At 48.2% G+C, this 23,438-nt stretch overlaps 1 protein-coding gene across 1 annotated transcript in view; it reads left to right on the plus strand.

The window, feature by feature from the left end:
* LOC142833419 (uncharacterized) overlaps positions 1–23,438 on the plus strand; it is a 183,842-nt gene that overhangs the window by 141,450 nt on the left and 18,954 nt on the right. The window contains exons 34-38 of the mRNA XM_075944805.1: positions 4,814–5,046; positions 5,863–6,001; positions 7,456–7,576; positions 17,183–17,292; positions 22,947–23,096. Coding sequence (XP_075800920.1) covers positions 4,814–5,046; positions 5,863–6,001; positions 7,456–7,576; positions 17,183–17,292; positions 22,947–23,096 — 753 coding nt within the window. The remainder of the gene's footprint in view (positions 1–4,813; positions 5,047–5,862; positions 6,002–7,455; positions 7,577–17,182; positions 17,293–22,946; positions 23,097–23,438) is intronic.

The following is a 23,438-nucleotide window of genomic DNA, read 5'->3' on the forward strand; positions in this document are numbered from 1 at the left end:
CCCCCAGGGTACCGTAGTTTTGAAGTGTGAGCTGGGTCCTGCCACTTCTTTCCTTATAAAGCCCTCATTACTTTAAAATACTCCGAGCTCCTCTCAGCATTTCTCCTCTTGGTCTCTTCCTTTTGGGGTGTGGACCAGGCTGTCTTCTGACCCTCACCTGTAGTGAGGAACTTCTCTCCTCAGACCCGCTCTGTTTGATCACAAATGTCCCTCTCCAAACCACTCTCCTCTGGAAACTGTCTCTGCTCTTCCTCCTTCCCTCTGAGGCTTGTCTGCAGCTTAGAGTGAGGTCACAGTAACAGGTTGTCCCCCTGGGCAGGACTTAGATTAGAGAAGAAGCACACGCACACACACACACGTGCGTGCACGCAAATAACTTAAAAAATTATGGCCATCGGAATGGCTTAATAGGTAAAGGCACTTGTCATGAAGCCTACTGACCCATATGATAGAAAATAAGAACTGCCTCCCCAAGCTGTCCTCTGACCCCTGCCCCCCAGCTGTCCTCTGACCCCTGCCTCCCCAGCTGTCCTCTGAGTCCCTGTCCTCTGACCCCTGCCTCCTGAGCTGTCCTCTGACCCCCACGTGTGAGCACACACAATTTAAAATGACAGAATGACACTGACTGTGTTCCCAAATACTGACACAGAGATGTTTTGATGATTATGAAAGTGTGGCCTTATCTTAGGCTTGTTCCCAACTAGCTCTTGACAACCTAAATTTACCCATTTGTATTGATCCACAGTCTGCCACGTGACTCATTACCTCTCCTCAGTATTGTACATACAACTTCTTCTGTGTCTCGCTGGCAAATTCCTGGATTCCTCAGATTCTCCCAGAGTTCTTTTCTCTCTCAGGAAGTCCCACATATCCTCTCTTGCCTAGCTATTGGCCATTCAGCTTTTTATTAAACCAATCAGAAGGCACCTTAGGAAGGCAAGGTAAAACAGCGACGTATCTTCACACCGTGCAATCAGATATCCTGTAACATAGGCTCTCAGTTAAAAGAATGTGCTGCTCTTCAGGAGGACCTGATTTCGATTCCCAGCACTCACGCCAGGCAGCTCACAATTGCCTGTGACTCCAGCCCTATGTAGATCCGGGACCTCTGGCCTACACTGGCTCCTGTACTCCTGTGCCTATAGCACCCCTACACCCCCAATGATTTGGGACGTCCTTCTGTCTATGTGTTGCTTTTGGTTAATGAATAAAGAAACTGGCTTGGCCTGATAGGGCAGAGTAGAGCTAGGCTGGGAAAACTAAACTGAATGCTGGGAGAAAGAAGGCCGAGTCAGGGAGATGCCATGTAGCCCTGCAGAGACAGACACCAGAACTTTACCTGGTAAGCCACAGCCTCATGGGGATATACAGATTAATGGAGATGGGTTAATGTAATATATGAGTTAGCTATAAATATGCTAGCATCATTAGCCAAGCAGTGTTTTAAATAATATAGATTCTGTGTGATTATTTCAGGTCTGAGCTGCTGGGCAGCCAGGAAACAAGCAAGTGGCCTCCCACAACACCCCAACACACATACTCATAACTAAAAATAAAAATAAATCTTAAAAAAATTAAAATAAAGTGAAGGCAGGTGACAAATACAAGTTATGAAAAATGATAGAAAGCTAATTGTTTTTCTAGTTCCAACTCAGCCATGGATTTTTCAGTTTTAGTGGTTAGTGCATAAAATGTTCTATAGTGAAAGTGTAAAACCTAGCATGGGGCTCCACAGCTTTGGAATGGCTGTTCTGACTGTAGAGACGTTCATTGAGATGTACAGACTTTGGATCTGGCTAAATTATGCTGTGTGACTTTTGTGATTTTTTTAATATCCAATTTTTTTGGTTTTCATTTAATTTTGATTTTTCAAGACAGGGTTTCTCTGTGTAGCCCTGGCTTTCCTGGAACTCACTCTGTAGACCAGGCTGGCCACAAATTCAAAGACCCACCTGCCTCTGCTTCCAGAGTGCTGGGGTTAAAGGTGTGAGTCACCACTGCCTGGCTAGTTTCCAAGTATCTTTTATAAAACGAAGTTTATTAAAAAATAAAATAAAGCTGGGCAGTGTTGGCGCACGCCTTTAATCCCAGCACTCAGGAGGTAGAGGCAGGCGGATCTCTGTGAGTTTGAGGCCAGCCTGGTCTACAAAAGCTAGTCCCAGGACAGGAACCAAAAGCTACGGAGAAACCCTGTCTCGAAAAATTAAAAATAAAATAAAATAAAATGTTTAGTGGTGACTCCCTTTAATACAAACATCTTAAGAAGTAAATCTAATCGATATTTATTTTGATCGGTTTAACTTTGTGATGTGTGTGCCGCTGATGGCAGACCCAGGGCTTCAAGCATGGCACACCCAACTTTGCCACTGAGCTGCACCCCTGGTCCTTGGGACCGAGATTCATTTCAAAGCTTTTAGCTATCTATAGGGGCAGGAAACACTAGAACCCACACCGCCCCTGAGCCAAGCTCCCGAGCGTCCACGGCAGCTGTGTTTTATGTGTTGTGATCTCTCGTGGTCTCCTAAACTCTGCGGGGTAGACTGACTCAGAGTCTTTAAAACTGTAGTCCAGGGAGGCCCAGGTTTACCCTAACGCAGTGATTTTTCAGCAGCAGGGACCAATCCTGTGGTCTGTAGGCTGCCCCTGCATGTCACTGTTCTTGGCCTTGCTCGTTCTGAGGATTAAGAGAGAAAAGACATCTGGAATTCCACAGACTGTTTGCCGAGAAGGCTGCACGGTTGAGAGGTTGCTACCTGTCCGTGGACACTTGGCTCCCCTGGGCCTGGATGCCAGTTCTTCTCGACTTTCTCTGGCCAGCCCTCTCTCTGGCAGACACACCTTCTTGTAGTATAATGTTATGCAGAGTCCAGTTACACCAGGCTGCTCCTCCAGTTTCTAGTTCTGCTGTCAGAATGTTCTAGGCCACAGGATTTGCCATCTGGCTTGCAAAACAAAGTCCCTCTCCTGTACCAGGAAACAGCTGAACTCAGGCCCCCAAGGTGATTTTCGGCCTCTGGGTAGCCCTGGTCTTCCTAGCACTCACTGGCTGGCCTGAAGCTGTGTTTCTTCCACATCCACTTGGACAAATACTTGTTTAAGGAAGGCATCAATAATCGAATGAGCAAATGGTAATTTTATAGTAAAACTGCAGGTTGAGGCAGATCGCCACACTTTTGCAACCAGTCTGTTACAGAGAGTACCACGTGATCCAGGACTACCAAGACCCTGTCTTAATGAGTTAATCGAAGTAAACGTGAGTATGCAATAGTAAATTCCAGAACAATGTTCTCCATTTGCTTTTAAAGGATTAAAGGTATCAGATTCCCAGAGCTGGATTCATAGGTAGTTGTCAGATGTGCGGGATGAACCCAAGTTCTGTGTAGTAGGAGGCCACTTGTTTGTTCCTGGCTGCCCAGACTTGAAATAACCACACAGAAACTGTACTAATTAAATCACTGCTTGGCCTGTTAGCTCTAGCTTCTTATGGGCTAGGTCTTACATCTTACTTTAACCCATTTCTATTGATCAGTGTATTGCCACAAGGCTGTGGCGTACCTGGTAAATTCTTGCATCTGTCTCTGGCAGGGCTGCATGGCTTCTCCTGACTCTGCCTTCTTTCTCTCAGCATTTAGTTTAGTTTTCCCGTGCCTACCTGTGCAGGCCTAAGACAGTTTCTTTATTAATCAATGGTATCCACAGCATACAGAGGGGAATCCCACATCAGTTCTGCTTTCTGATACATAAAATGGGTAAAATCCCCAAAGAACGGTCAGTTACAGCTCTACTGTGGAGGGTAGGGAAGACTTCAGTCTCAAGTAGGCTATACCTTATCTTTTCTTTCTTAAATAAACAAGTAAATAAATAAATAATAAGCTTTGAAAAGATCCGTTTTTTTTTATTTCATGTGTTTGAGTATTTGCCTGCATATATGTATGTGCCTGGTGCCCAGAGAGGTCAGAAGGTTTCAGACCCCCTGGAACTGGAGTTCAGGGTGGTTGTAAGTCAGCTCATGGGTTCTGGGAACCAAAACCAGGTCTTCTGGAAGAGTAGCAAGTGCTCTTAACCACTGAATCACCTGCCCTGGTTTATATTTTTAAGATTTTTTTTTGTTATGTGTATGTGTGGATGTGCCACCTTCTGTCCAGGGGCTTATGGTGGTCAGGGGAGGCTTCCAGAGTCTCTGAGCTGGAGTTAGAAGAAGTTGTCAGCCATCTGACATGGGTGCTGGGAATTGAACCCAGGTCCTCTGGAAGAGCAGCAGTCACTCTCCAATCTCTTGTGCACTTTCTCTCTTTTCCTCCTTACCTCGTTCTCTATTATTTTCTTTCTCTCTCTTTCTTTCTCCTTCCTTCCTTCCTTCCTTCCTTCCTTCCTTCCTTCCTTCCTTCCTTCGTTTCTTCCTTCCTTCGTTTCTTTTATTTTCTCTTTAGGAAGATTCTGGTTTTGAAGGTTGATGTTCAAAGCCAAGTGTGTAGTCTCATACCTGTAACCCTGGCACTTGGGAGAGGGAAGCAAGATGACAGAGTTCAAGGTTGCTCTCAGCAACGTCAAAAGTTCGAGGCCAGCTACAAGAGACCATGTCTTCAAAAGCTAAAAATAAAATATAAAAACCAGTGGTTCAAAATGCAAACAGGAAGCTGAGGCAGAGCTGTTTCTATCCTGCCTGCTCAACAAGGATATTGAGCCATCTAGATTTTTTTCTACACATGCTAGGGACCTGTAAACCATTTCTCCTGGATGTTATTTTGCATGGGATACATATAAAAACTTATCTTAAACCACAATTGATAAAGGATTTCTGTCTTGTTTTCAGCCACACTGGTCCAAACTGCCAGGACTCTGCCCAAGTCCGTTGGAAAGTCTCCCAAAGGCCTCCACCTTGCTGGAGGGTCCACAAGGTGCAGTGCTGTCCCTTGCTCTGTTGAAGTCCTTCCTCATCCTGTGGAAGCAGCTGGAAGTGCTCAAGGAACACTGGGGCCGACTCAGGCTTCAAGGCCAGGAGATCAACTCTGTCTCCCACCACAAACAGTTCTCAGTGCTCTATGAGTGAGTACTGCTGAGACCAAAAACAAAAAATATAAACAAACAACCCCCCAAAACATGTCAGCGGCAGAGCCTGGGATTCAATGGTTCTTCCCCCTTCCCCGAGAAAGTCAAACCAGGATTCTGAAATACCCAGCAAACTGCGTCAGGGAGCAGCTAGAAGAGTTGCTGTGGCAATGCTGTAAGGAAAATCTATTCCGTGTTTGCTGTGGGGAAACAACTAGACTCCAGTGAATTGTCCTGGATTATCACTTCCTCCCTGGAGCTCGTCCGTGGAGTTTAGCCTATCAGGTGACTCCACGGTGCTGACTGACTGTTTAGCTCCTAGGGTAGACTGCTGCTGCTGGGGACACCCGCAGCCCCAGCGCTGTGCCAGAGGGTGACATGGCACACGTGGCGTCCACACGGTTACCCAACCCGTGGCTACACCCCTCAGCTGGGATGACTGAGCTGGCAGGCAAAGCCTGTTGTTCCTGGTGTGTATTTCTAAACAAGTCCTTACTAAGCCCGGGCCCACTCCCCCAGGCCTCAGCCATCTTCTCTCTGGCACAGTCAGGATCGTCTGTCCGGAAGTCACTGAGGTCAGGTTCCCTGTCAGAAATGAGAAGACTTGTGGACGTATTGCGGCGTGACGACAGGAGTTCTATGTACTCAGCAAGGAGGGGCCGCGGGATCTAATATTGACCAAAGGAGGGGCGGGTTTAGTTGCTGATGTGTCTGTAGAGAGGATGGGGGACGGGAAACTGAAAATGACTGACAGAGAAACTGAACGAGAGGGAGTGTGTTTATTTGCTAATTTCTGTCTCTTTGCTGTCTCAGAGCTGACATTTTCTACCCCAGCCTGAAATCTTTAGCCAGGCAGATGGGCAAAGAAGATGAATTTGAAGGACTAATAATAAGAAGCCAGTCTATTCTTCCCCCAAAAGGAGCCTCAGAAATCGAAATAAAAACCCAGCAGGTACCAGAGCTCTTCAGTTTGTCTTTGAAAACTTGCCTTGCTGCCCTGGCGTGGAAAACTGCAATCAACACAAATGTTTCCTTCAAGGTGGGGTGGGGGGCACTCTTGAAGGTCTGCGGGGCAAAGTAAGCAAAGAAGAACCCCCAAATGTCTCCATCCCGTGAGTCTAGGTTCTCATTATTTTCATTTTCCTCGGACATAAGAAATGTGACAGAGCTGGGCGGTGGTGGCGCACGCCTTTAATCCCCGCACTCAGGAGGCAGAGGCAGGTGGATCTCTGTGAGTTCGAGGCCAGCTTGGTCTACAAGAGCTAGTTCCAGGACAGGCTCCAAAGCTACAGAGAAACTGTTTCAAAAAAAAAAACAAAAGGAGAGAGAGAGAGCTACAGAGAAACTGTTTCAAAAAAAGCAAAGAGAGAGAGAGAGAGAAGGAAAGGAAGGAAGGAAGGAAGGAAGGAAGGAAGGAAGGAAGGAAGGAAGGAAGGAAGGAAGGAAGGAAAACAAAAACCCAGTTGGTGCACATCCACATGGAAATGAAAATATTGAACGGAGCATTTCAGAGTGGTTTTTCTGAGAGAAAGGAAGCACAGTTTTTGCAGTGACTCAGGCAGTGTGCTGAGTAATCTTTAGCAGCCGTTGCCCAGCTGACTAAGGTACCCAGGGCCTCTGGCTGTCCTGCTGAGAAGCCACCGTGCCGTGGGGGATGTCAGAGTGAACTTCATATACGCCTCAGAGCCCAGCACACTGATTGTGTTCCCGAAGGCCGGCTCTTCCTCTGTTCCTCCCACAGGGAGGGGAAGGCTCTGCAAGCGTCGTGGGTGGAGTGGGACTCATAGCAATTGGAGCAATTCATCTTGGTGCGTGCCAGCTTTAGGTCTCTCATGACACCCTCCTTGGTTATTAATTGGCTCTCAGGCTCTTATTAAAGTAACAGCTCATGAGGTTTCTGGTGTCATTTAGAGGCTGTCAAAAGGCATGAGGTCCTAACGCCTGAACTGACTGTGGAGCCCAGAGATTACCTTGCTCTGCCTGGGGCAGGGCTGGGGTGGGCTTGGCCCTGTCTCTATGAGGTGATGTGGCAGACTGAGATGACCTCTCAGGGGAGCCTTAACCTCTCTGAGGAGCGGATGGGGAGTGGGAGGGGGAAAACTGGGATTGCTAAATTAATTTTTTTTAAAAGCTTGAGGTCACTTCAGACCCAGAGTGCTTTGTAGAACATGATAAGAAAGGTTATATGGGTCAGAATGAGGGCCGTGAGAAAAAAAGAAAAAGATGTTGGCCTGCAAAGAGGTGTATTGATCCCTGGGAAGAACTTGAGGTCCCAAAGCGCACTCTTCTCAGAGAAACAAGCTGAGGAGAGGACAGACCAAAGCCTGTCTGCAGGGATGACACTTGGGAGCCCAATGTAGAACTGAATTGCAGAGTGATGCTAATCTCATCCCATGCTTATTCCAGCTCCAGAAGCTTCTGGAAAGTTTAGAAATTCATATGATCCAAGAGGTACTGAAGAAAGTTAGTAGAGAGATGAGCCTGCTTCTATCAGAAAAGTCCAAGGAGGAGCCTGCCCTCCCAACAGGTAACAGCTGTTTGCTTTACTACTTGAAAAAATTAACAGTTTTTTTTTTCTGATAGAAAGTGTCAGTGATAGTGGGGGCAGACACTTCAAAGCCTGAAGAGTTTTCTTATTTTTTAGGAACCTGATCAGGTAAGACAGATTCTCGACTTCTCTAGAGAAAAGAAGAATTCAGGAAGTGCCAGTTTGAAGTGGAGCTGGAGCTTATTAAGAGAACTGTATCATATTTAGAACAGGACATAACAAAAAGAGGCCCCGAGGGAGAAGGGTAACTCAACCTGAGAGCGTGGGTGTGGATCTGTCGGGGAAAGAAGGTCACCGTTCCGTGTCTTGTAGTCACCATGGCCACTGCTCCCTGAACCTCTGGCTCACAGGGTTGATAAAGAACCCGAGTAAGATCACAGGTGGTTCCTGAGAATTGGCTTGGGTCACAACTGATAGGATCAAACCCTAGGCTCAAGGCTTGCAGGAGAAAGGGGAGATGTTTTTTACTAGGAGCAAGAGGTTAGTCCTGTTTCATGGTATCCCCAGAAAATACCTGGGAAAGGAGCGAGACTACACTGGAAGGCCACCGAGGCTTAGCTCGGAAGCATGTTCATTTTAACATTCTTCTTTATACAAAAAAAGTATTGTCTCTATGACAATGGGGATTCTCTTTTTAAAAATTAAAGATTTATTTTTATTTTTAAGTGCGTGTGTGCACGCGCGCACGTGTGTGTGTATGTGTGTCTTTGTGTGTGTGTGTGTGTGTGTGTGTGTGTGTGTGTGTGTGTGTGTGTGCCCATGTGAGTGCAAACGTCCAGTGCATCAGGTCCCCTGGAGCTGGAGTCATAGGCAAGTGTGAGCTGGGAACCCAACTTGAGTCCTTTAAAAGAGCAGTAGGTGAGACATCTCTTCCCACTCCTGGAATTCTTTCTTCTAGGCCAGACTCCAGAATGAGGAGCGCCTTTCCCATCCCACTTGTCTTTCTGTCCTGACCCCCAGTTTATCCTTGTATCCATATTCACTGTAAACAACAACCGTGGCTTACATTTGTAATCCCCATACTAGGGAGGCTGAGGTGGGAGGATTGCCATGAGTTTGAGGCCAGTGTGAGCTTTATAATGAATTCCAGACACACACACACACACACACACACACACACACACACACAGAGAGAGAGAGAGAGAGAGAGAGAGAGAGAGAGAGAGAGAGAGAGAAACAGACAGACAGCAATAAAAAAAAATCATGTGTTCAGGATGTAATTCAGTGGTAGAGTACATATAATACATACATAGAGTAAATACAGGGTCCTGGTTTTGATCCTCAGCACTACAAAGACACATAAATCATAGATAAAATATCATTTTACACCCTCAACCTAGAGAGAAATACCATAGATTCTTGGTATATTTTTTTTTATTTTTTTTATTTTTGAGACAGGGTTTCTCTGTAGCTTTGGAGCCTGTCCTGGAACTAGCTCTTGTAGACCAGGCTGGCCTCGAACTCACAGAGATCCGCCTGCCTCTGCCTCCCAAGTGCTGGGATTAAAGGCGTGCGCCACCACCGCCCGGCTTCTTGGTATATTTCTTTCCACTTAAAAGACTTTGTGTGTGTTGATTTTTGTTTTGAGGCAAGGTCTCACTGTGTAGCCCAGGCTCATCTCTAACCATTGTATCCTCCTGAGGGCTGGGAGACCTTGGCTCAATTTTTGCCTCCTGGCCAGGATGTGATACCTGGATCTGTTAACAACTGGGTCTCCTGCATAGTGGCATTGAACCCTGTGGGTGGCGTTGAGGGTTTCCTTAACCCCGCACCCAAGAGATTACAGCAGGAAAACGCCCAGCAGGGTAGGAGACTTTGGAAAAGGGCAAAGCTTCCTATTAAGTACTTGCAAAGAAACTTTCTTTTGCTTTTTTGAGCAGGTGGCCCTGAATTTGTATTGCACCGGGTTCTGTGGATCATGGAGATCACCAAAAATGTATTCCTAACTCCTAATAATCCCACAGAAAAACCCAGAACTTTAGAGCTAGGCAAAACAAATAGGTTTGCCTTCGAGAGGAGGCCATGCACCCCAGAATGTTGGGGATAACCTCGTCCTCACCTAAGACATCACCTGTTTTTTTTTCTTTCCTCACCACCAGTGTCATTTTATTAGGACTTTCAAATCACTGAGTTTCATAAACAGGGCTTTGGGGAAAGGCTGTGCAATGTGCAAGCTGACCACTCCCCCAAGGGCGGCTCCAAATGTCACCAGAGAGTGGAGTGTGACACAGCTCCAGTTACGGAACACTTCACCAGACACAAAGCGTCCTTGTTTGTGCCGCCTCCCTCCTGCATCCAGGTGGCTCCCTTCTGAATCCTAGCAGAAAAGCCACACGCCCCAGGCAGGTGCAACCACCTTAGAGGTCCAGACGGTTACTCTGATGACACCCTGGGTGGGGGTGGGGCGCAGGAGAGCAAGCCTGCTTTGTGGCTGTGCTGCCCTGGGCAGGAAGGTGGGGAACTCATCAGGGGGGCTTCCAGGGAGTCTTGTGTAAAAGCCAGTGGGGTGAAGGGAAGCAGAGGAGCAGAGTGGAGTATTCTGAACTGTGGTCATGTTGACGTTAGTCCATCACCCTGGCTAGACTGTACTGAACAGTTCTATTCCATCCTTACAAGGTTTTAAAGCCAAAAAGCTCAGAGTGTTGGCTTAGCATATGCCAGTCCTCAACACCACACACACAAATAAAATAAAAGCCGGGACTGATGGGTGCAGTGATTGCTACTGTTTTTGTTTTATTTTGATTTTGACCTTTGGTTGGGGGAGGGGAGTTCTGTCTCAGCATGGAGGGCTGGGTCAATTGAGTTCCCTACAGCAAGCAAGTAGGTCCCCACTGTGTACCATTGGTGCTGTGTCTCTCCAGTTTAATCTGTGCCACTAACATTTCATTAATTAGAACCTCGGACTCTCCACCCACCTACAGTTCACTGCAGCTACAATGGGCAAAGCTTCCAGAGGCAGTTTCCAGAGAAACAGCAGTTAGTGGTCAGCTTTGATACCACGGTTAGCCTGGAGCTGGGCACTTCTCAGCACAAGTTAGGATTAGGGACCGGTTAGAAACCCAGCGACCCTGCAGGTTTACCAGAGGCTCCAGGGTTTTCCCTCAGGTCTTTGCTTTGGCCAAACCAGGGCTTGTCTTTGTATCCACCAAAGGGAACTCAAGGGCACCAGAGACTGCTTAGAGAAAGGTGCTCACCTCCTAAGCCTGAGGACTAGAGTTCAGATTCTCAGTAATCATGTAAAAAAACCAGGCATGTAATTCAGCAGTAGGAAGGTAGAGACTCACCGTCCAGGCAGCCCAGTAGGTGACCCTGTCTCAAAATGTAAGGTGGAAAATAAATGTCAACCTCTAGCCTCAGGGTCCATGTCCACACAAACACACTGGAAGATTTTTCTCTGTCTCCCTCCCCCTCTTATCTCCCTTCCACCATGTCTTTGGAGCTTAAATCATTTTATTCATGGCCTCCAGTTTATCAGGGAGGCTGCAGAGATATGGCATCCACCCTTGGTCCTGGAATTAGCATTTGATAGCTGAACTAGTTGTGTGTCACCCCCCCCCCCCACCGCCCCCAAGACCAGAGCTGGCAGTGGCTCCAGATACCCTGGTTCAGCCTTAAGCTTTCCATGCTGACACAGTCTTCCTGAATTCAGAGAAACCCAGCCACCTCTGTATTTGACACTTTGGCATTAAACTGAATTTTAAACAGATTTTCTAATTTTCCCTTAATAATAGGAAAGCTAAGAGTCTCCAAAGTGGAATACATACATACATACAATATATGTGTGTGTGCATGTTTGTATGTATGTATGTATGTATGTGTGCATTATCATCCTTTGGGGATGCAAACCAGCAGAGTATGAATTAGTCACGACCTCTGACTTGTTTTTGTTCCTTTTTTTGATCTGTTCCAAACCTTCTTATGAAGGTTTTAGTTGTCCTTGAATTTGAGTGATTTCATTTGAAATTACATAAGCCAGTGAAGGCAGAGTATGTATCTGTTGTTTCTATAAAAACCAAGTTGATTTGATAATAGAATATTTGTAAATACTAAAAAAAAAAAAAACACAGGCTGGATGTGATAGTGCCTATTTTTAATCCCAGCACTCAGGAGGAAGAAGCAGGTGGATCTCTGTGAGTTTGAGGCCAGCCTGGTCTACATAGTGAGTTCCAGGACAGCCAGGGCTATGTAAAAAAACCTTGGCTCAAAACAAACAAAGGGCAACAAAAAAATTTCAACAATAACAAAACCCACCCAACATTTTGGAGCTGAGGAGATAGCACAGTGGCTAAGGAGGAGTACTGCTAATCCAGAGGACCTGAGTTCAAGTCCCCACGCTGGGGATCCGATGCCTCTGGCCTCCATGGGTACCGACATACATATCATTTTAAAAATTAAATCAACATTAAAAAAAAACAAGTTGGAACCTTTAATCTCAAAACTCAAGAGGCAGAGGCAATTGAACCTTTTGTGAGTTTGAGGCCGGCCAGCAGCTCTACATACCAAGGCTGTGCAGGGAGATCCTGTCTCAAAAGAGAAAGAGAAAGAGAAAGAGAAAGAGAAAGGAAGGAAGGAAGGAAGGAAGGAAGGAAGGAAGGAAGGAAGGAGGAAGGAGTTCTTGCCTAGCATGCAAGTTCAGTTTTGAAGAAAAGAGGGGAGAAAAAAAGAAAGAATGAGCTACCAACCCATAAACAGACATGAAGGAAGATTAAATGTATGTTAACCTAAAGTTCAGAGACCATGGCAGAAAAAAGAGCAGAAAGATTGTCAGAGCCATAAGATCAGGGAGTTTGCTGTGAGTCTGTGTCTCCCAGTAATATCAGAAACTGCACACGAGGTCTCACCAACATGGCTTCTCAAACGTGAGCTGAACAAGGAAGACGCAAACAAACATGACAAAGTAAAATAAATTAGAGTTTCATAATCTTTAATTACTCCTTTTCAAGACAAATACACCTAGAAACTGTCATCCTTACCCTTTACAGTCACTTTTGCCAAAGTCTACAGACTACGAAATTTATCCGTGAACAGCAGTGCATGCTGGGACCTCATCATATTTATGGAGCTGCTCCCGCCCCAGCCGTGCTGCAGTGGGCATGTGCAGAGGCCTGCATTCGGTGTGAGGTAGCGGCAAGTATTTGTAGACTTGTGTGTTTTAAGTAAAATCAAATACAGATAGCACAATTCCTTTGAAAGTGGCCTCTGCTTTAGTTGGCCTCTGCTTTAGTTGGCCTCTTTTAATTGACCTTCCAACCATTAGACTTTTTCTCCCAACACTGTGAATTGAACCTCAGGATTCACACATGCCAGGCAAGTGCTCTATCACTGACCTGCATGGCAATACCTTGTTTTTTGCTTTTTTTTTTCAATTCTTGAGACAGGATCTCACTATGTAGCCCAGGCCATCCTTGAACTTGCCCTCCCTGAGCCTCTGAGCACAAAGACTACAGGATTGGACACCGTCCTGGCTTGTTTTCTGTCAAGGTAGCTGTCTTGATTACCTTCCTCTTTCTTGTGACTGAAGGTTTGACAACTCAAGGGAAAATGGGTTTGTTCTGGCTCCTAGGTGGAGGTTACAGTCGATCATGGCAGGGACGCCATGGCAACAGGAGCATGAAACAGCTGGTCACATTGCACCCACAGTCAGGGAGCAGAGGGAGAGAAGGCGGGGGTGGGGTGGGGGGGGACAATGAAGCTCTGCTTCACTCTCCTCCGTATTCAGAGCGTTGCCACCCACTCTTGCTGCCCACATTTCGAGTGGGTTTTCTCACCTCAATGAATCTAGTCTAGAAACTTCCTTTGGCCACGCCCAGAGGTCTGTCTCCTGGAGGATTCTAGGGCCTCTCCAGCTGACAGTCAGTAATAACCATTGCAGTACGTTTGGAAAACTCAGGGAAGGTCTTGTGTGAATTTCCTCCTAATCTAGATCCTAGAGCCTTTATGTATTGTTACTGGTATCCTGTCCAGAAAATAATGCCGTGCTTGGGAAACTAGTATTTGGGGTTGCAGTTTGGAAATCACGGTAGAACACAGTCTTACCTCCATGTGCATTTCAAGCTCCCATTTGTTGGGCTCCTGGTTGCTGGGGAAGGGAGAGGAGGGAGGGAAGGGATGGAAGAAAGGAGAGGGGGAGGAGCACCTCTGGCTGCACCTGTGTGCCTTCAGCCTTCACTCTGTCTTGGATTCTCGTGACCGAGAACCGGGTTATGTGGGGGAAGTGCAGAGCTTCAAGCTAAGTTTCTGAGAGGGTGAGAAAGGGGAACCGGTTTGGCCAACTCGAAATCAAACTTTCCCTTCAGTCAAGGGCAAGGGATAGAGAAAAAGATCATCACTTAACCGCAAGGATGCTTCCTCCCTCCCACTTCTGAGCCTCTGCCAAAACTGTGGCTTCAAGGCAGGGTAGAGTGCTGGCCACACAGAGGGAAAGTCCCAGAATCGTATAAGCTCGGTGCTGCCGCACACAGTGGTCCTAGCACACCCCTCTAGAAAGACAGGCTGGCCTTCGAATTGCAATGGGAAAAGTCAAGCAAAGATGTTGGTTCAGACAAAATGCAAGGACCAATGCCCTCTACTCTGACCTGCATTTACACTCACCATACCCCCCCCCCGCATTCACACACTCATGCGTGTACACACAGATACACATATGTGAACACACATGCACATAGACACGCACACTCACTCACACATACAGATGTGCACACACGCAGACATACACAGAGAGAGCGAGAACATATATCCTCCTGCTACTTCATATTGAAGATGCCATGGCCACACACGTGCACTGAGAACAAGGCAGATGGGAAGGCTGGCTCCTCTTTGCCAGAAACTCCTTGAATTACTTCTTCTCTCCCTGGCTCCAGCCTCTAAGTACAACGGTGTGTCTGAATTTGGACTCATGTGAGGGAGAGAGCTGGAAAAGGCTTCTCTTTAGCTGGAGTCAGAGATGTAAACCCAAACTGGTCCCAAGCTTGGAGCGTGTGATGGATGGAGCAACACCTCAACGGGCCTCTGCCCTACAGCACCCTGGGAAAAACATCCAAGCTCTTGTCTGAAGTTTTCCGTGTTAATCACGAGCTCTGTCTGTTTCATCAAAATTTATTAAAGCTCTAAGCATCTTAAAAAGCATGAACTATGATTTATAGGTTCATTATGCAAAGTAGTCATCTGTAGAAGAAATGCAGAATACCATTTTCAAAATGAAGACTTGGGGGTCAATGGCAAAGCCTCTAAATCCTGGAGGCACGGCTGTTTCTGAGCAGATGGTAGCAAAGACTGGCGCTTGCTCTCGAATCATCCCGTGTATTTTGGAGTGTGTGTGGCAGGGACTCTCAGCTGAGAGGAAATGAGAAGCCAAAGCAGGCAACAGACAAGGGAGCAGCGGGGCTTGACTTCTTCAACATATCCACAGCTTCTAAGATTCCTTAGGCCCCGGTATAGTGACCTGATCTGGTGTATGCTTTATTTAAATGTGTGTGTATGTATGTGCATGTATGTGTATCTACACGTGAGTACACGTGCGTGTGGAGGCTGGAGGACAAACTCAAGTGTCATTCTCCAGAAAACATCCACCTGTTTGTGAAATAGGACCCCTCACTAGCCTGGAGCTCACCAACCAGCTAAGCTCCAAGGCCAGTGGGCTCTGGGTCCACTTGCCTCTCCCCAGTGAGCCCTGGGGTCTGCTTCCCTCCACCCAGTGAGCCCTGGAATCCGCTTCCCTCCACCCAGTGAGCCCTGGGGTCTGCTTCCCTCCACCCAGTGAGCCCTGGAGTCCGCTTCCCTCCACCCAGTGAGCCCTGGAATCCGCTTCCCTCCACCCAGTGAGCCCTGGGGTCTACTTCCCTCCACCCAGTGAGCCCTGGGGTCTGCTTCCCTCCACCCAGTGAGCCCTGGAATCCGCTTCCCTCCACCCAGTGAGCCCTGGGGTCTGCTTGCCTCTCCCCAGTGAGCCCTGGGGTCCGCTTTCCTCCACCCAGTGAGCCCTGGGGTCCGCTTGCCTCTCCCCAGTGAGCCCTGGGGTCTGCTTGCTTTTCCCCAGTGAGCCCTGGGGTCTGTTTGCCTCTCTCCAGTGAGCCCTGTGGGTCTTTCCTCCAGCTTCCCAGGAATGGACAGAACCTAGGTTCCAAGGACAGAACTTAGGTCCTTTTCTTGCAAGGCAAGCCCTTGACTGTTAGTGCCACCTCTCCAGCCCCTGTCTTGGAACTGGAAGCAGAGAAAATATAAGTGGTGGGATGCTGGGTACCTTCCAAGGCAGCAATGACTGATCAGATACAACACGGTCATTAGAAAATAGCAGTCCATCACGATTTCAGGCTTTGGAACATCTGGGAAGGTGGAAGTTCTATCTTTGACCTGGGGCAAGCTGCAGATGGAGTCGTTCAGAGAGGGGACGCTTCAATTAAGTTTTTAGTGACCTTAGAATAAGGAAGCTGTTAGCCCAAAATTGAGATGATTATTACAATAATTATAATTATGAGTATACCAAAATAAACAGGTGGACAGAGGCTGAGGCCTGGGCCCGGGGGAGTGTGGAAAAGAAGAGCGGCTCAGTGACAAAGAAAGCTAGGTCACGGTTAGCTAAGAAGAAAGCAAGGCTTTTGAAGGCCTCCCAGGGCCTTGAGAGGGGCAGCTTCCCCAGAGGGGAAGTGAGGACCTCGGGAAAATGCTAGGGCAGGCAAGTCAAGCCATTGCCTTCAGTGGAAGTTGTGGGTATTTGTAATGAAATCAGTTCCCCCAGACTTGTGGAAGTGAAAACCAGGCAAGTGGGTTTGCGGGATGACTTTGCTTTCTGGGAATTCTGACGTAAAAGGTGTGAAGAAATGAGCTGGTAAACCGCTAGAGGAGAACCAGGAGGAGGGTTTTAATAAAACAGTGGAAAGGCGCGCGCTGCTGTGGGCAGTCTTAAAGGAGGGGGGATGATGACGGAGCAAAGATGGGGAGACTCTTGGAGCACGGCGCAGAGTGGGCTCCTTCTATAGCCACTGTTCTATGCCTTGGCATTTTCACTTCCTAACCCAAGGTGGTTGGTATTTGGTCAACACCATCAACATTCTTCCTGTGAACAGTGGCCTAGTACTCCACTGGGGGGAGGGGTGCCATAGTTGAAATGACCCCGAATGACAGCCAGCTGAGTTTCCCGCACCGTCTGCCACCATATGAAACTTTGCTCTGAATGAATTTGTGCCGTTCGTGCTTCCTCGCCTACGCATCAGCCATGTTCTTCGTTGACTTCCAATAGGAGCACGCCGCAGCTGAGATCATCCTGCAGCGGGGTGTTAACAAGGCAGACATCTTGAAAGAGGAATGAAAAGCCACGCAGTAACGTTTCCTTCTGGGTTTTGTCCACAGTACTGTGCACTGGTCTCCAGGAGGCCTTCCCCAGATATTTCTATTAAGAACCTTGCTAGATATCTCCCTTCCTCCATGTTCCAGAGGGTTCTATGTCCTCCCCTCCCCACTTATATTTCAAAGTGGCAGATTGTTGTGTTGGCATCTTTTGGGAGCTGTGGAGTCATGTCCTTGGTACCTGTCTGTGTTTTGTGGTTCCTGTTCTGATCTGGTGGTTGTTGTTGGCTTTTTTTTTTCTAGAACTTTGGAAACACCAAGTCATGAAAGAAAACTTTTCAGTCGTGAGACCCCAGATTGTGGAGAAATTTGTACAGAGACTGATGGAGGGTTCCCAAGACGATGGGCCCGAGGTATGCACTCAAAATGAACTGCTCTGCTCCCCTTTGAACAGAAACCCACATATACCCTGGTGCTCCCCACTCTCCCATAGGATATGATTACTGAGGCTGAATCCCAAACTATCACCGCTCACTCCCATTTTAGTATGAAAAAGTCCAATGTTTGTCCATTTATGGAGTAATCAGAAAATGATCATTGGCTAACAAAAAAATTGGTCAAATGTTTAAAAGACAAACTTGGAACTTTTGAATGAGTTGGTTTTTTTTAAGCAGTTTCCTGTTGTTGATTTGCTAGTATATAAAAAAAAAAGAGGAAGACCAAAAAGACCCATAATACACCTAACTAGGAAACATTTTTAAAGTCTACAGTTTGGGGAAAAGGCCTCCACCACCAAAAGGCAACATTTCCTCTCCAGTGGAAGTGGCACCAATAATTTTATGTTTGTATCCTTCCAGAAAAGCTATCTGGACTCATATAGCACCCTATATGAGTAACGTTTAACAGTATTTGCCCTTGCCCCAAAGTGTTTGCTGCAATCAAAAGAATCCATTGAAAAGGTGAGATAAGACAGCAAACGCAAGTATTTGAACACCCATTTCAGGATCATTACTAAGTGCTTAACATAAAATCACCTCCACCCAACCATAAAAAAAAAATCTGTGCTGTTTGGCATGGTGGTGCACACCCATAATCCTAGCACTCAGGAGGCTGAGGCACTTCGATGAAAAGTTCCAGACCAGGGGCCTGCAAGACGGGTCAGTGTGTAAAGGAGCTTGAAGTCAAACCTGGACTCCTGAGCTCCATCTAAGGGACCCACATGGTAGAAGTGGGGAACAAACTCATGAAAGTCGCCACATCTGACCCATACACAAATGCTATGGCATGGCATGCACGTATGCATGTGTGCACGTATGCGTGTGTGCACGTATGCGTGTGTGCACGTATGCGTGTGTGCACGTATGCGTATGTGCACGTATGCGTGTGTGCACGTATGCATGTGTGCACGTATGCGTGTGTGCACTATGCATGTGTGCACGTATGCGTGTGTGCACGTATGCATGTGTGCACGTATGCATGTATGCACGTATGCATGTATGCACGTATGCGCGTACGCACACATATCATACACACATGCACACATAAATAATAGAGGGGGGAAAGAGTTCTAGGTCAGGGGGGTTAGGAATATTTCTCTGTATAAGCTCCCTGTTGGCGCAAAAATTCTCAATCAAGCCAAATCAAAACAAGCCGAATTAAGAAATGTCCAGCTTTAATGGGAGATCTGTGCTCTCTGGTGGCCCCGAGGGGGAAACCGGGAAGCCGTGGGAACGCGACCTTCAGGGGGAAGAAAGGGAGACCACATGTTCCTCTTTTGGGGGAATCACTTAAATATATATGCCACCATCTCCCACTAAGGATAACGTCTTGTAGGAAAGAAATGTATTCTTCAAAACCAGGGTGAATCCCTATCAGGTACATCCACAACTTGGGAAATGCTTAGAGAGGTTGGGGATGCTGTCCCTCTCGTGCCCCTGCCTGGTGGGCCATCAGCCTCTTCTGCTCACTCACAGGAACCAAGAGCTTACTCCAGCCCAGCTGCCCCCACCCCAGGCAGCTTGGATCTGGTCAACTGTTACTAAGCAATGTTTGGCCTTCCCTGTACACCTTCACCATAGATCCTCTGTCCCTGGACACCTACCTACAGATCAAGCCTGGGATACTGACTGTGAGCCTCAGATATCCCAGGCCCATTAGGGCCATCGATATGGTGGGTGGAGTCTCTGCCTGGCTCAGCAAGGGGCTTACTCGGGATAACAAGTCAAAGGGGGTGCACGTCAGTTGGATCCCTTTCCTCAGATCCTGTGGTTCCACACCGGAGCATGCAGACAGGGAAGCAGAGCTTTCCCGAACACCTTCGCTGGTTTCTTCCATGCACGATGGACTGGGCAGGCGGCGGGGGGGAGGGTGCTCAGCCTACCAGCCCTCCCCTATATAAGCCACCCCCATTGCTTTCCACCGCTCAGTAGATACACGCTTGCCAGTGTGGCCAGTCTCCTTTAAATTCTCTGTTGTCTGGTCAGCTCGCAGTGACCTTGGCCTTGAGGTTTCTCTTGGACTACTGCCTGGAAGTGTGCTGGGCTGGGCAGCCACATCACTCTGGCACAGTGAGCTGTCCCCTGCAGCCACAGGGTGCACTCAGACACTGAGTTCCTGCCCCGTCATACGGCTTGTTCTCGGTCGGTTTGGTCCACCCTTGAGATTTTTACAGGTCTGTATTCCCAGCATCTGGTTACTCTTTCAGCCTGCTCTGAGCACCCTCTTTGAGCCATTAGTAGCAGTGAAGACAGGACAGTCCCAAAGGCCCCAAGCTCCCACACACTCGACCTCCCAGGCTGTGCAGCTGTGTCAGACTCGATCATCCATGGGCCAGGGGCATGCGCAGTTATCCAGCCATCCAGCCAGCCAGCCGTGTCCTCCCAGTCCCCTTCCCAGGCATCCTGCTGGAAACCAGGGATCCTGTCTGCTCTAGTTCCTGAGAAAATCAGGTCAATCTGGCAGGTTTCTTTTTCTGAAGTCATGTTGGTGTCTAGTCTCTTTCCAGTTTCTAGAAAACCAGCCTCCATCCATCACTGGTTCTAGTATTTTCCCCCTCTGAGGCAGAGCTGGGGTTTATTAAAAAGAGAATATTTAAATTTTTTAGTGCAGTTATTTATTTTTGAGAAGAGGACACATGGTGGCCATAGGAAGGTTTCCCGACAGAGGTGTTGTTAGGGTCAAATCTTGAGGCACAAGGAGGAGCTGGCAAAATGAAGACAGGCAGGGGACAGACAGCACGGGGGACACGCTGGATAGGGTTAGATGTGGAATGGCCCTGTGTGCAACCCTTGGGAGTGAGTCCCAGTAGGAACACACCGGCAGAAGTGGTGTTGTAGACACCTCCAGAACACTTTTGTGCCTGACACGAACCAAATTGTTTGTGTTGGGTGTGGTGGCACACTCCTATAAAGCCACTGGAAACAGAAGAAGCCCTGGCACCCACCAGGCCTCACCCAAGACTGGCTCTCTTGAAGAATCAGCACACGGGGCGACCTACTGTTCTTCTAGGCACAGTCAGTCTTAAACGCTGTTTAAACACTGCAGTGGAGCCCGTCCAGAGGAGGGTGGTGGTTTCTACTGGAAAAATCTGGGCCAAAGCGGGGAAGCAGGAGGGTGAAACCTGTTCCAGCTGCCTCTACAGGAGTAGGGACCTGAAAGGTAGGGGTGCATCTGAGGGTTCCCGGGAGGGCCAGCAGAAGCATCTGCTGTTCAAGAGGCTTCCTATCCTCTTCCCAGAAGGCTGAGTGCAGTGCGCAGGACCAAAGTTTACCTAAAACCTTTCCTCCTCACCTGCCAACCACAGCACCCACTGTGGGGACACACCACAGACATGCTCTGCCTCCCAGCTGGCTCATCCCCCCCCCCCCCCCCCCCCCCCCCCGCTTTCAGATCATTCTCAAGACTCTGCCTGAGCTGAGCTGGAGTGGATCCTTCTATCCAACTTGACCCCACCCCCGCCACGTCCCGTGGAGCCTCCTGGGAGAAGGAAGTAGCAAGACCTCTTTAGCTAAGTCTTGGGAGGTGCTTATGTGTAGAGTTCTGACAACTCTCACCTCCGGGTGCCATCCAAACTCACCAGGGGCCCCTTGCTCCTGCTGTGGGAAGCCTGCTGCCTAGGAAGCCCGTGGCAGAGGGCCATGGCAGTCACGTTCTGCCAGCCGTATCATCAGGGCCGGCGGTGGCAGGCAGTTAATCTGAGAGGCCACTGCCCTGCGAGAGAGCTGGTGGAGGCCTTGTTGGCTTGTGCTCACTCCAGGCAGGATTCCCAGGCCTGTAAGGGATGAGTCACTGGGGCTGGCCTCCAGTGTGGCCTGAGGTGAGGTCAGTGGCCACACCCTCACTGCCCTCTCAGCCTTGACTTCTCGTGGCTTCAGGTTTTCATCAAAGCCAAACCAGGAAGTTCCCTTTGCCATTAGTAAACCCTTTCCCCACAAAAACATTGGGGTTCTGATACCTTGCCATGGTGCCAACAGCTTCATGGAGCACACTGCCCAGAAGTGCAGAGGAGAGAAGGGGCAGGGTGGCCCGCCTTGTCCATCCACTGAAGGGGCCCTCTAAGTGGGGCCCTGGAGAATGAGTCCCCAGCTGCAGCTGGTTCCTCCCACACCAACAGAAGTTGTCCTCAGATTCCATGGACCAGTCTTCATAGGATCCTGCCAGGCTGATACAACTGCTGACTTTTTGAAAACATAACTTTTAGGATGTATGCTTTATGTAAAAACTATTTTAATTACACGTACAAATTGTGATTATTATATTATATTAGAAAATAGAAATACAGCTGGCAGGTGGTAGCACACCCCTTTAATCCCAGCACTCAGGCAGGAGACAGGAGGCAGAGGCAGGAGGATCTCTATGAGTTCAAGGCCAGCCTGGCCTACAAAGTGAGTTCTAGAACAGCCAAGGCTACACAGAGAAACTCTGTCTCGAAAAAACAAACAAAAATTCAACAACAACCACCAAAAAACAAAAAGACGGAAGAAATAAATAAATAAATAAATAAATAAATAAATAAATAAATATGGGCTGGACAGCTGGCTTAGCACAGTGGTTCTTGACTTTCCTACCGCTGCAACACTTTAATGCAGTTCCCCATGTGGCGGTGACTCCCAACCAGAAAGTTATTCTCATTGCTGCATCAAAGCCGTAATCTTGCTACTGCTGCGAATCATAATATGAAGTGAAGTGAAACATGCCCCGGCAATGCTGCAACACACATGGGCAGCCCGTTTATATTGGCTTTTCACCTCTGAGTTGATGAGGATCACTGACCAGGTCTCTTCCTCAAAGAACCTTGGTTCCACCAAGAGACAAACTCAGATCGCCGGATTCTGAATCCAGAGTGTTAACTATTACACCATGGGAGCTGGCGCACAGATCATAATTATCTGTATTTTCCGATGGTCTTAGGAAACCCCTGTGAAAGGATCATTGGACACCCCCAAAGGGGTCAAAACCTACAGGTTAAGAACCACTGATCTAGACTTACCTGGGTCTCCTTCCTCAGCTGTGTTCCTAGAGTGGGAACAGACGGCACTCGGATGTGAATGCCGTGGTGTGGCACAGACCGAGAGGCACCTGGGGGTCATAGTGTGAGCTCTGCCTGGGGAGCAGCTCTCCCTGTGCCTCCACACTTCATCACAGAGCGCAGAGTACTTTCTGGACGCACATCCAAAGCCGGCCATGTAGCTTATCCTCTTTGAAAGTAGAACTAGATTTTGCATTCTCGTGGTTTCTTACTTTGATTTCTAATCTTTAATGTTTGAGACACTTGACAGGCCAGCCTTCGTTTCTTCCCTTGTTCCCGGCTCTGCCAATGTTCAGAGTAGAGCTGAGAGGGGAGGGGGTTGTAGGACCGGAGTCAATCAATGTTTCTTCCCTTGTTCCTGGCTTTGCCAATGTTCAGAGCAGAGCTGAGGGGGGGTTCGTAGGATTGGAGTCAACCAATGTTTTGGTGTTGAGGGGAAATGAAAATGTGTCCACGGGCCAGAGCCAGCACGTGCCCCGAGCCCAGGTGGCTGTCTGTGGCTTCCAGAAGCCGCTAAGAGAGACATCATTGCCTTTTCAGATCACCTTCAAGAGGGACCACCTTGAAGCCTGCCTCCTCTCCCTGGGTTCTGATGTCATGGCAAGAGAACGCAGCAACTTTGAGACCTACTCCATGTGCTACGAGCATGTACTGCAACATGCTAGGGAGAAGCTGAGCCAGAGGGAGCAGGTAGGGACCCAAGGGAGAAGCTGAGCCAGAGGGAGCAGGTAGGGACCCAAGGGAGAAGCTGAGCCAGAGGGAGCAGGTAGGGACCCAAGGGAGAAGCTGAGCCAGAGGGAGCAGGTAGGGACCTAAGGAAGAAGCTGAGCCAGAGAGAGCAGGTAGGGGCCCAAAGGAGAAGCTGAGCCAGAGGGAGCAGGTGGGTTCCTAAGGGAGAAGCTGAGCCAGAAGGAGCAAGTGGGTGCCCAAGAAAGTGAGAACAATGAAGGAGAAAGGGTGTGTGCATGGAGGTGTGTGCACGGAGTCACCAGGCCCAGAAAATCTGAACAGGTGAAGAGAGCTGTTTTTATG

Source organism: Microtus pennsylvanicus, chromosome 1, assembly GCF_037038515.1.
Source record: "Microtus pennsylvanicus isolate mMicPen1 chromosome 1, mMicPen1.hap1, whole genome shotgun sequence".
Lineage (NCBI taxonomy): Eukaryota > Metazoa > Chordata > Mammalia > Rodentia > Cricetidae > Microtus > Microtus pennsylvanicus.